The sequence below is a fragment of the Nelumbo nucifera genome, chromosome 1 (assembly GCF_055504915.1).
Source record: "Nelumbo nucifera cultivar China Antique chromosome 1, China Antique-T2T, whole genome shotgun sequence".
In the NCBI taxonomy this organism is placed as follows: Eukaryota; Viridiplantae; Streptophyta; class Magnoliopsida; order Proteales; family Nelumbonaceae; genus Nelumbo; species Nelumbo nucifera.
The window spans coordinates 65,797,614-65,809,831 of NC_142649.1; the positions used below are offsets into that span (position 1 = coordinate 65,797,614).

The 12,218-nt window shown below is 38.9% G+C and overlaps 1 protein-coding gene across 1 annotated transcript; it reads right to left on the reverse strand.

Moving 5' to 3' along the window:
- Window positions 1-9,336: 9,336 nt before the first annotated feature.
- LOC104594199 (thymidine kinase a-like) lies at window positions 9,337-11,217 on the reverse strand. Its single transcript, XM_010254386.3, has 4 exons — window positions 10,759-11,217; window positions 10,438-10,582; window positions 10,009-10,130; window positions 9,337-9,926 (listed from the first exon to the last, which is right to left on the reverse strand). Exons 1-4 carry the CDS (start codon window positions 11,082-11,084, stop codon window positions 9,650-9,652), a joined length of 870 nt encoding a protein of 289 aa, XP_010252688.1. The 5' UTR covers window positions 11,085-11,217; the 3' UTR covers window positions 9,337-9,649.
- Between the last annotated feature and the right edge of the window lie 1,001 nt (window positions 11,218-12,218).

Below are 12,218 nucleotides of genomic sequence, written 5' to 3' on the forward strand. Positions count from 1 at the left end.
GTCATGTAATCTCACATTTATTTTTTGTATATGACAGCTACTTGTTCACAAAGGCTGACCCAACGAAGGGGCAAATTTTGCTAGAAACTATCAAATTCTATGAAAGAGCTTCAGGTCAAAAGAGTGGAGCACCAATCAATTTACTTTGGGCTTTCAACCAAAATAGGGAAAACAAAAAATTAAAAAAAAAAATTGTCATCTTGTAGAAAGAGCTGAAAAAGAACTAAAAGATGACAAGAATTACTACTATCCTAAGCAGGTAAGGAGATCTTATTAAAATCAGTGGTGGCTGTCATACTTGCATATACAATTTCGTGCTTCTTGCTCCCAAAAGGAGTGGGATTTAGAGACCCCCACTGCTTAGCCTAGCTTTGCTTGCAAAGCAAGCTTGGAGACTCTATACAAACGAGAACAGCTTGTCGGTGAAAGTAAATACCTTAAAAATAAAAGTTTTCTTTACTCCAATTTTCTAAAAAGGGGGTCCTTAGGATGGCAAAGCTTTTAGTGGCCATAAAGGAAATAATAAAAAGGGGGGCTTGTTGGGCAATGAATTCAGACACTGAAGTGAAAATCTAGGAGGACCCGTGGTTACCAAATTTGCAAGGGTTCAAAATTGTTGGCCCAAAACCACACAACACCAGTGACGGGATCTGCTCCTCACAAATGGGCGCCTCATAGGCACATCCACCATGCATTGGGAACATCTCCCGTGAATATTCACTAATAAGTACGGGAAATGTTCCCGATGCATGGTAGGATGTGCATGTGAGGCGCCAGATGTGAGGATTAGATCTGGTCTCCACAACACCAACCTTATTTGGGTTAGGGACCTTATAAACCATCACAATAGGGAATGGAATGAAGATCTAATTCGTAAAAATTTTATGGAGATAGTAGTAAACAATATTATCAATACCCACTGGGAGCAGGTGACTGGAGAGAGAGATTAATATGGAAGTTGAATGATAAAGAGGTCTTTATGGTCAAGTCAACCTATTTGATAGCCAAAACTCAGAGCTTGGAAAATAAGGATTTAAATGAGGAATCTAGTGAGAGTGCCCCAATGGAATGGAAAAAACTCTAGAAAGATCTTTGGGCTCTAAAAATTGACCCAAAAATCAAAACATTCCTATGGAAATGTTGCTGGAATGGCATTGCAAAGAAGACAAATCTACAAAAGAAAAAAAATTTCGCACTCAACCAGGTGTTTTATCTGCAATAGTGATGATGAGTCTGTAATGCATGCTATCTTTCTCCATGATCATGCTAAACTAACATGGTTTGGTAGTTATCTCACTTGTAATACTCAAGATTTTTGACACTTCAACACTTTAGCATAATGGCTTCGTCACTGGATTGATAAATGCTCCTCTGTTTCGGATTGGAAAGAGGAATTATTAAGGTTTTCAAGCTTTCTCATTAGGATAATATGGAAAAGTAAGAATAATTTTGTTTTTGAAAATACTCTCCTGAGCCAAATCAATCTTTGTTGCAAACAAGATGGTGGAAAGGCTGGTGACTTCCTAGCAAGAATGGCTGTGCTCTTCCCACACTCCTGAAAGCCCAACTAAGGTCTCAATTTTTTTTGGAAGGCTCCTATGCAGAATGTCTTCAAGGTAAACACCAATGGAAGTTTTTTGAATATGGGAAAGGCAAGTTTTAGTGTGGTAATTAGAGACTCGAATGGAGGTGCTTTGGCAGCCCACTATGGTGAAATGGCAGTGAATTCCCCCATCCAGACTGAAGTTGTTGCTGTTTTGAAAGGTATAGAATTAGCTAAAAGATTGTGGGTGAGTCCAGTGGTGGTGGAAAGCGATTGCCTAACCTGATCCAAGCTCTAACTGGGCACGATGATCAACAAACAAAGGATGCTCTAATTTTCTGTCAAGATATTTTAGAGGCTGCAATGTTTGGTTTCTTATCCTTTCAGTTTGTAAATAGATCTGCAAACAACCTGCCTCATTAGCCTGCTAGGAGGGGTCTCTCTCTGAGTCTTTCTGTTTTTTCCAGTGTGGCTGCTGGATTTAACTAGGCAAGACTTGGTTAGACCATAGTGGGCTGTGCCGTGCTAGCCCACGGGCCGCCACGGGCCATGCTGTCCTCCCCAATGGAAATTTTGGGGTTCAGCCCAGCACGGCCCACGGCCCAAGCCCAAGTGGGCCCATGTCGTGTCGTGCTGGGACGCAGGCCTGGGCCAGGCCGGACTGCAGGCCATGCCGTGGGCTTGGACCGTGCCAGGCTGGGCCACAAGGTGAGCCTTGGGCCTAGGCCGTACCGAGCTGCATTGTTTATTTTTTTATTTTTTTGAAAATTTTGATTTCTTTTCTAAGTAAAATTGTAAAACTAAAATATTTAACTTTCCTATGAACTTTGGGAATTAGGAACTATTTAAAAAATTAAGAAATGAGAAATCTAAGTTATTTAATACATAAATGAAAAAAAATACTTAACCAAATTGAATAAGAATTATGGAATAACAAATTGGAAGAAAAATAGAAATTTTATTTCATTTAAATTTGAATGGTACAAATTAGTGAATTACAAATACAATGATTGAATCATTGATACTTGGATGAATGAAAGATAAAAATGGAATAAATTAATAAAATATAAAAAATACAATATGGTTACAAATTAAAAATACAAAATTACATTTGATGTAACTGTTTCTGGTCACGTACCAATTTTTGTGATGTATCAATTTTTTTTGGTTAAGTGCCTCACCATTTGACTTGCTCCCAAGAGAGGATGGTGGAGCTCCCTAGTGGTGAGCTACTTGGTGACGAGCTCCCTGGTGGTGAGCTACTTGGTGACGAGCTCCCTGGCGGTGAGCTACCTGGTGACGAGCTCCCTGGTGGTGAGCTACTTGGTGACGAGCTCCCTGGCGGTGAGCTACCGGTGATGAGCTCCCTGGTGGTGAGCTACTTGGTGACGAGCTCCCTGGCGGTGAGCTACCTAGTGACGAGCTCCCTGGTGGTGAGCTACTTGGTGATGAGCTCCCTGGTGGTGCGCAACCCGACTGCCCTCTGCATGAGGTGATCTCCTCTCCTTTGTAGGCGGCGGGAGCTGAGGGACCTGCGAGAACTCCATCTTTTCCTCCTCTTTGTAGGCGGCAGGAGCTGAGGAACCTGCAAGAACTGAATCAGAGGACCCAGGGGTATTTTCCCGGCAAGGGACTCTCCGATGCCTAAGTTAGCATTCTGATTGTAGGGAGCTTGGAGAGAAATGAGAGAGCTAGAGAGCAGGGATTACCTCCATTTTTTCATTCTCTCCCCCTTGTCTTTGGGGGTCGGAGTCCTTATATAGTGGTGTCCTATCAAATCAGGCGTAATAGCCTCTGTCAAGTCAGGCGTAACTGCCTCTGTCTCTTTGTCGCAGCCGTTACTGCCAGAGCTAAGGTGGCGGGTGCAGGCGGCTGCTGCAGAGTACGGCTCTGCCAGTCAAGGGACAGCTCTTAGGAATGGCAGGCACGGCGCCGCCTAGCGAGAGACGTGGGCGCAGGTCTCCGGATCTGTCAGGTACGGTTGTCAGGCAGGAGATCTTCCTGCGATACGCCGAGCTGCCCCTAAGTGACGAGCTCTTCGTAAGACGCTAGGTTGCCTGCGGAGTGGCCAACTTCCTGTGGTGAGCTGCCTATGCCGAGCCTCCCCTAGCTATACTGAGCTCCCCGAGCTATGCCGAGCTGCTTGTGGCGAGCTCTACCGAGCTGCCTGTGGCGAGCCATGCCGAGCTGTCTGAAAGTGGCAAGTTGTGGCAAGCTCTGCCGAGCTGCCCGATCTTCCCAGCCTGCCCAGTTGTCAAGAGGCTACACTTGGTTTGCATGAGGTGCCAGGTGTCACAATTTCACTGGAGGGCCAAATCTGCCCTCATCAACATTGTTGAAAAATTAAAAAATATATATATCAAATAAATTAAATAAAATTTAAAACTTTTACAATAATTTGAAAAAATGAAAAATTTTACAAGTAGTCAAATTCATGAATCATCCTTCATGACTTTCATCATTTGCTTCGGGTGAAATGTCTAGTGTTGTATCATGCCCTCCCTTGTCTTGTAATCTATCTTCTACATCTAGCAAATCCTTGAAGCAAATGCACATCTCTATGCTCTCATCGTTCATGCAGCTTCTTTTGTCATCCAGCACCCTGGTACCTGCACTAAAACAAGACTCCGATGGAACTGTAGACACCAGAGGGGTTAGTAGATCACGTGCCATGGCGGCGAGAACCAAATAATTTTTCAAATGTTCACTCCACCAGGCTAAAATATCAAAATTATTTGATACTTCACCTAAATTAGAAAATTTTGCTTGCAAATAAAAATTAAGTTCAGTAAATGAACTTGTTGTAGAACTAGCAGCTTTATGTCTTCTACTTATTAAATAAAAAAGCTTTTCTCTTCTACTACTGGGCTCAAAGTCAAAAGGAGAAGAAGAAGAAGAAGAAGATGAACAAGTTATAGGAATATTTCCTACAACTTCAGATTCATACAAACTGTAGATTTCAAATAATAAATTATTAATTTCTTCTTTTTTATTTCCTATATCAATATTCATATTTTCATAATATGTTTCAAGTAAAATATTTAAACCATCTTTCCTAATCCTAGGGTCTAATATTGTAGCTAAACAATAAAGGGGAGAAATGTTCTCCCAATATTTTTTAAATTTATTTTCCATAATTTCAACAATACATTGAAATTGTGGATTATTTCTATATTTGGCAAAACAATCACGAATTACCATTAATTGATATGGTAAATTACAATTAGTTGGATAATAAATTCTAGATAATTCATTTGTTGCATCATAAAAATGTTTTAAAAGATCTCTTATACAGATTACCATTTCCCCGTCTTGCTCAAATATCATATCATTAGGCATTTTTAAATTATAAAATTCAGAAAGAATTTGTTTATGAGATATACAACTTTATAACATAGCATAGGTAGAATTCCACCTATGCTTTACATCTAATATAAAATGTTTATATTTTAAACCATAATTTTGGCATAAATATTTAAATTCTTGTTTTCTTGCCCATGAACTTTATATATATATATAATACAATTTCTAATTTTTGAAATATGATTTGAAATAATATTCAAGGCATCTTGAATACATAAATGTAAGATGTGACAAGCACATCTAATATGAAATAATTTACCATTTAAGCATGATTTTAATTGACATTTTAAAATATTTATTGCAAATCATTATTGTTAGCATTATCAAAACTAATAGAAAAGTATTTAAAATATGAAATAATTTGTTTTCCATTCTATAAGCATGCAAAGTATTTAAAATACTTGCAGCAATAGTTGGGCCACTATGTGGCCATTCAAGCCTAGTAAAACTTATAATTCTTTTATTCAAAAGCCAATTTTCATCAAAGAAATGGCCGGTAACAAAAATATAACTAATATTAAATTTGGATGTCCAAACATCCGAAGTAATTGCAACTTTAGAATTAAGATTTGCTAACAAAGAAATTAAATTTTGTTTATATGAATAAAAAATTTTTAAAGCATCAGTTCTTATAGTATTCCTAGAAACTTTTTTATATTGTTGGTTTACAGAACTACGCAACCATTTTTCTAGCTTTGGATCTTCAGCTAACATAAATGGTTGTTCTGCATGTACAATATACTTAGCAAGTTCTTGCCTCATTTTTTCTTGTGAATATCTAAAAGTACTAAAACTAGTCCCCCTCCCAATCTGTGTTTGGGTTGTTTCTCTCCCTTCATCTTCCTCTTGCTCATGTGTGAGCAGATGTCTGCTCAAATGACTCATACCACCCTTGCTATAATAACTAAAGTTTTTCCTACATTTTTGGCAAATGGCCCTTTTCCCCTTCTCCTCAATATCCTCTACTTTGAAAACTTTCCAAACTGGGCTACTCAGCTTAGAAGCCCTCCTTTTTCCCCTAGCATCACTACTACCGGGGTTGAAAGTTCCACTTCCATCGACATCAAATGCATCGGCATCAGTGCAAACACTAATACTATCATGATGCGATTAAATGTCATCCATGGTGAACATGTTGGGGAATCGGTTTTGAGAAGGGCCGGCCATTTTTTTTTTAATTCTAAAAAGATAAAAATTAATCTAATTCGACTTACCTAGATTGTCGGTTCAAAATCCCAACTTGATTTCAACGGTTGAAGCCTTTCAACGTCTAAGCCTCCCAAATTGGGATACTTGAGCTAGTTGAGCAAGCCTTCTTATTGAAAGTCGAAACTTGAGAATTGGAGAATGCAAAATCAAACAATCAGCTAATCAGAATTTCTCAGATTGCAGATAATTGAGAATGTATGAGTATGAGAGTGAGAGAGAGAGAATTAAGAAAATTGTTGAATTGGTGTGATGAGAATGGTGGAGGATAGGGCTATTTATAGGAATTGAACATAATTCAATTGCCCCAAATACCCAAAAAGCTATCTGTTATTTAGTTGTTGGGAGAAGTATTTTGGTCATTGTAAAGTTACTTATAACTTTACCCTAAACTAGTTGTTATATAGCTGTTGGGGGGGGGCATTTATGTCATTTTTTCAACCCCCCATAAGCAAAATATAGAAATACCCCCCTAATATGGCTGTTTATAGCTGTTGGCGGGGGGGATATTTTTGTAAACCCCCCCCAAAAGCTAAAACTAGCTGTTGGGCCCCTTTCGGAGGGGGGCCCAACGGCTATATTCCCGGGCGGACTGAGCGCAGCCCGTTACGGACCTGGCGAACTGTGCTTCATGTTGTGCTGTGGGCTGGGCCGTGCCGGCACACGGGCCGCGAGCGGCACAGCACGTGTTGCCGTGTCGTGCCGTGCCAGCCCATGGGCCTCGAACCCCCGGCCCAGCACGGCATGGACCTCTATGCCGGGCCTAGCACAGCACATTAGCCATCGTGCCGGGCTGCAGGCGGCCCGGCCCAATTTACACCTCTACCCACAATGCTAGTAACACTAACAAAATAACTGCTTTTTGATCTCTATAAACACAGATCATGTTACTGGAAACATTTTCATCTCTATGAATACAGAGACATAAACTGAGTCTAGCAGACATTTTATCATATATGAAATAATAGTAGTATGGTGGAGTAATAACTAGTAGCAGGAAAAGAAAACAGAGTTAGACTAGACATTACACTAATGTTTATATATACATAGTAATGCAATGTAGTGGGGCAATTAGTTTAGGTTTGTGGCCTCTACAGGAGATGCAATGAATGGCAATCAGGTGATTAATCAGTGTCTAGGTTTTGATTAATTTAAAAAGAAAAAGAAAAAAAAAGATAAGGGGAGGAGAAGAGTATTATGACCTTCACATGGGGATAGGGTTGTCGGGCTTGGACCAGATCAGCAAAGAACTGGTCCCGAGTCCTGACCCAAAAAGAAAACACTCAGACCCAATTAGAACTCAAAGACTGTTGTATATTATAGACCCAGAACTGACCCTCTTATCAATCAAAATTAGCTTTTCTACAAATATACTTTGTTATTTTTTCCCTTCTAGTAACTGAACATCATATTACTTGTTAGTTACTTTGTCTTGTTACTTGAGCCCTGCTACTAGTGTTGACTCTGCTAACTTGCTAAGACAACTAATTGATAGAGAAAAGAAAGATGAGAAAGGTACTGTCTTTGATCACAGAAATCCCACTTGAGTTGGAGGAGTCATTATTACATGGTCTTAGATTAACCTTGGATTTGTAAGCTTTAGTACATGTTTTCTGTAGAAATTTTTTATATGTTCTGTTGCAACAGTTCAGATTGAAGTTCAGGTACAATATCACAGAGAAACAGAGCAAACCTGTTTCTCTTAAACCTATTGCTGAACTCTACATTTTTTATTTCAAAAGGTTTTATACTTTTGTTAAATCTGTTTCTCCTGAGGGAATGGGCTTAATTGTTCAAAAAACCAAAGATGGATGTGTTGTTTTCATGCTGCCATAGTTGGGAAACAATTGCTGGAACAGATACCGGTTCTACAATTATACTGGATGCGGTTTGTGATTATCTTAATGTTAAGGTTTGCACCTTGTGCTGATAGTATCATTTTTCTCTATGCATGTAATCACCTCTATGACTTATATAGTTTAAGGATACCATATTCAATATTTTCATGACACTTTGAATTGTTTGGTCTATTTCTCCATGCCCTTCACTTGATTTTGATTTTTTGTCAACTCTTATTGTTTCACTGAAAGATTCTGATGCTACCAGCTTTTACTTAATTATATGCTCTTTTTGTCAACTCTTATTGTTTCACTGAAAGCATTCAGGTTTTATTTTATTTGGTGTAACTTAAGACCATATTTCACTGATTTTAGGTGTCATGAATGGTAGATGCTGTAGAGGATCTTTCCTCACTCCATGCTGCTTTATTCTTGTTGGTTTTGTACTGATCTTCCCCCTCCCTCTTCAAGCAGTTGCAATTTTGATTGTTTCAGAAGAGATTTGGTTTAAAGTTTAAACCATGTAATCTCAGGTATATCCATGTTATTGAAACAAATTCACATTACAAACGTCTATCCAATTTTTCTTCCTTATTTTCCTGTAAAAGAATCTAGATATTTGTATTATACCCACTTAAATGCGTTCCGGTATGATCTGGTATTGTCTATAATATATACAGGTATGTTGTGCAGATGTTTTCTCTGCTTGGAGTGGCATCCGTCCATTGGCCAATGGATGATGGACCCATCAGCAAAGAACATTGAAAGCATTTCTAGCGATCATGTAGTGTATGAAAGATTACCCTGGTTTGATATTACTGGTGGAAAATGGACTACATAAAGAAGGTAAACTTAGCATTGACAAAAGGTTCATAAGTATATGTGGATGATTTTCTTTTAGATGGATTTCTAGCACATCCATTCACCTTTTTCTACCGGATGTCTTGTCCGGAGTATCTTACCCAAACTATCTTTTAACATAATAAACAGTCTTCCTTGTGTATTTCTTGCTAATGGCAAAAACAATGTTCCTTTCCATTTAAAATAAGAAATGTAAATCATCGGTTCGTTTTTTACAACCTATAACAAATCTAACTTTAAAAAAAAGGTTTAGGAGACTTTCAAACAATAAAATGGTATGTTTAGAACTTTTAAACAAGGAGATTGATAATATGCAGCGAATCATGTGTGGTTGTGAAAACAAATGTATGGGAATCTTCGCACAATTTACATGGGCTAAAATGGTAGCAAAACCCCAATACGCCTCATCAGTCCTCAATAGCAGAAACCCAAATTAGATATTTTTATCTAAGAATGGCATTCACTGTTCTCCTAAGGACACCACAACAACCCAATAGATTATCTCTTTATACCAAGAGGCAACAACTGAAACAGCACACTTCCCATTACCTGATGAAAAATAGGTCCATGGTTACCCACGGAGACTACAGACTGGCCAACCACCATATATTATCATTAGTTTTCCCATATATTATCAATCTCTATAGTTAACTGCTGCTCCCACATATGTACAAATCTAGAAGAAATACTGCAAAAACCCACCAAGAAACCCATAAAAGCTTCAAAACTGTCATGGGATACAGAACAAGGGGAGGGGAAGAACAAGAATCACACAGTTACACCCAACAGAACATTTAAGGCTGTAAAAAGAAGCCATGTACCATAGGCATAGACCATATTAGTTAGATAATGGGGATGCTTCAAGATACGAGTCACGTTTAATACTTTGAGATTCCAGGACAATCCTTGCAGCTTCAATTACTGCTTGTCCATTGAAATAATGCAGCCGGCAGACAGGCATATAAACATCAGGCCCACCAATCAGTTCTGTCTGTGTCTGCTCTGTCTTCCTTAAGGTAAAGAAGGCACGCTTGCCACAAAACTCACATCGAGCTGTTAGCTTAGTTACAGAATCAGCGAGAGGAATGATGTCAAGCACAGAACCAAAGCTCCTTCTGCCAACATAGGATCTCATCAGAGAAGGAAGGAAAAGAAAATGATGGCAAACAGATTAAGACCAAAAAGTACAGAAAGTACCTCATGTAGTCACCATCCAGGCCTGCAACAATTACAGTCTTACCATCATGATCAGCTGCCTTGCAGCAGAAACCATATAGATCCTCAAAAAATTGAGCTTCATCGATTCCAATCACATCCAGCTGTGACCATGTATGACCATGAGAATGAGATAACTATTAGAAAATTACGTGAAACTAATAATACTTACAAAAAATATGTACCATCAGAATTCACATAAGAGGCATCACTAATAGATATGAATGCAGAAAAATTAAAGCTTTCTAGATCTTTCAATTTACTACCATAAGAGCTTGCTTCGTAGTATCACAAGTCTTTTTTTTTCAGTTGGCATATCACAAGTTCACTAAGGAACGATACGTGAGTAAATCGAAAAAGAATCAATTGCCAAGGGAATAAATGAATTTGGAATTACAGCTTTGAAAATACCTTGTCATAAACGTCAACCCCAATTTTCTCTCTGAATGATGATAGATCCGGCAAAGCCCAGCATGACAACTTTGCTCCGTCATGCGTCACAATAGAATCTAATTCATATCTTGTATCTTTATTCGATTTTATTATCGCTACACTTCTGCAGTTATAAATATGAAAATGTATGTAAAAGAAATTTAATTCATTCTTCTTTCTGGTGATAAGTGACAAAGTGATGCTCACAGGAGTGACCTTCCTCATGGTACGATAGAAGACAGAAACAAACAGAACCCGAAACCCTAAATTCGACAAAAAATGAAGAGAATATATAAATACCTTCCATTATTGCTTTCGGACTGAATTCGACGAAGCAGAGCGGTGGTTTTTCCAGCGAACATTGGGCCGATGATAACGTGAATCTCACCGGAAGGCAATCGAGATACCTCCATTCGGGGAGCGGAAACCTTGGAAGAAGTCGACATCGAGCAAGCAAAAGAAGAGAGGGGTTTAAGGTGAAGAAAATGAGAGTTTTTGAGAGAGGAAGAAGTGCAGAAAGGATATTCAGAGAATGGAAGGTATGAGGGAGGTATTTGTTTGGAGAAAGAAGGGAAGTTTGAAAGCGCGGGCACGAAGAGGGAATTCATCTTGCACATAAATAACATGGAAAAAAATCTGTTTGGTGGTGCGCCTGATTCCGCTTAATTTGAAATTGAAAATTTTGAAAGATTTGAATTGAATGAAAAGAGAAAGGAAAAAAAAATTAAAAAAAAAAAGGAAGGAAACACGGTGGAGTGAATGCGGTTTCGAGGGCTCTTAGTCTTGGTCTTGGATTTCCCTTTTCCCTTCACTCTCTTCGTTGCAAAAGCGAAATGTGCTTTGGAGGGAAAGCGAGCGAGGGAAAAGTTTTGGGTTGAAAGGATTTGAGTGTAGGCCAATTATCTCGGGATATCTGGGCTGGGCCGATCTAGGCCAGGTCATACACGGCTGTCTGGGCCCAGCCTGACCCTCACCCTGGGCTTGATGATATCTTTCTGCTCAAGTATGTCAATAAAAGTTTTTTTTTTTTAAATATATCATAATGTATATATTGGGCTATGTTTGGAAGAAAAACTTGCCACGTCCATATTTCCAAAAAGAGCTGGTCCAGATAATTAAGGCCCGAGCAGAAATGATCATCCATCGTTGGTTCTGTTGCCTCCAGATATCCGGATCTCGGTCCTAACAATAATTCATGTCCAGACTTTTTGAATAGGTAGTCTGTCTACTGTTTTAGCAGCTTTTATTTGGGGTACTGGCCTACTGGGCTGGGGCTTGAAGCTCCTGACTTGGTGAAGCCTGCAGTTCGTCGTCTTTCACTTTCGCCCAACTACCAGGAACAGGAAGTTGAAAAAAATTGACGTGGGCATGCTGGGATTATATGTGGATAAATAGACCCGATACCCATAACCCATAACCCCAGGTAGGATTTGATCCAAGTCTTCATTACAACCAGCAGTCCATTTGGTGACCTTACCAACCAACCAGTTGGTACCTTCCCCATCTGAATGGTTTTTGAAGCATGATAGAGTGAGCATTGGGTTTATTCTATTAAAAATCAAATAGAATAAACCAATTTTTATAGCTTCAATGAAAACCAAAAATTTCTGCTAATCTAATTTTTAAATCTAAGAACCGAGAACAAATTAATCCAAAATCGAAACAATCGAATCAAGAAACTCAAAACCGAGCATTTAGGCTGTGTTTGGTTTGAAGGAAAAAGTAGGAAAAGGAAAGAAAAGATAAAAAATTCATACAAG

Bases quoted from the DNA above. Each gene is read 5' to 3' on its own strand.
- LOC104594199 (XM_010254386.3), bottom strand. From the start codon at position 11,084: ATGTTATTTATGTGCAAGATGAATTCCCTCTTCGTGCCCGCGCTTTCA. The intron at 10,583-10,758 runs GTATTTATATAT...TTATAACTGCAG, and splicing joins TCCGAAAGCAATAATGGAAG to AAGTGTAGCGATAATAAAAT. The intron at 10,131-10,437 runs GTATTTTCAAAG...ACATGGTCACAG, and splicing joins GGGTTGACGTTTATGACAAG to CTGGATGTGATTGGAATCGA.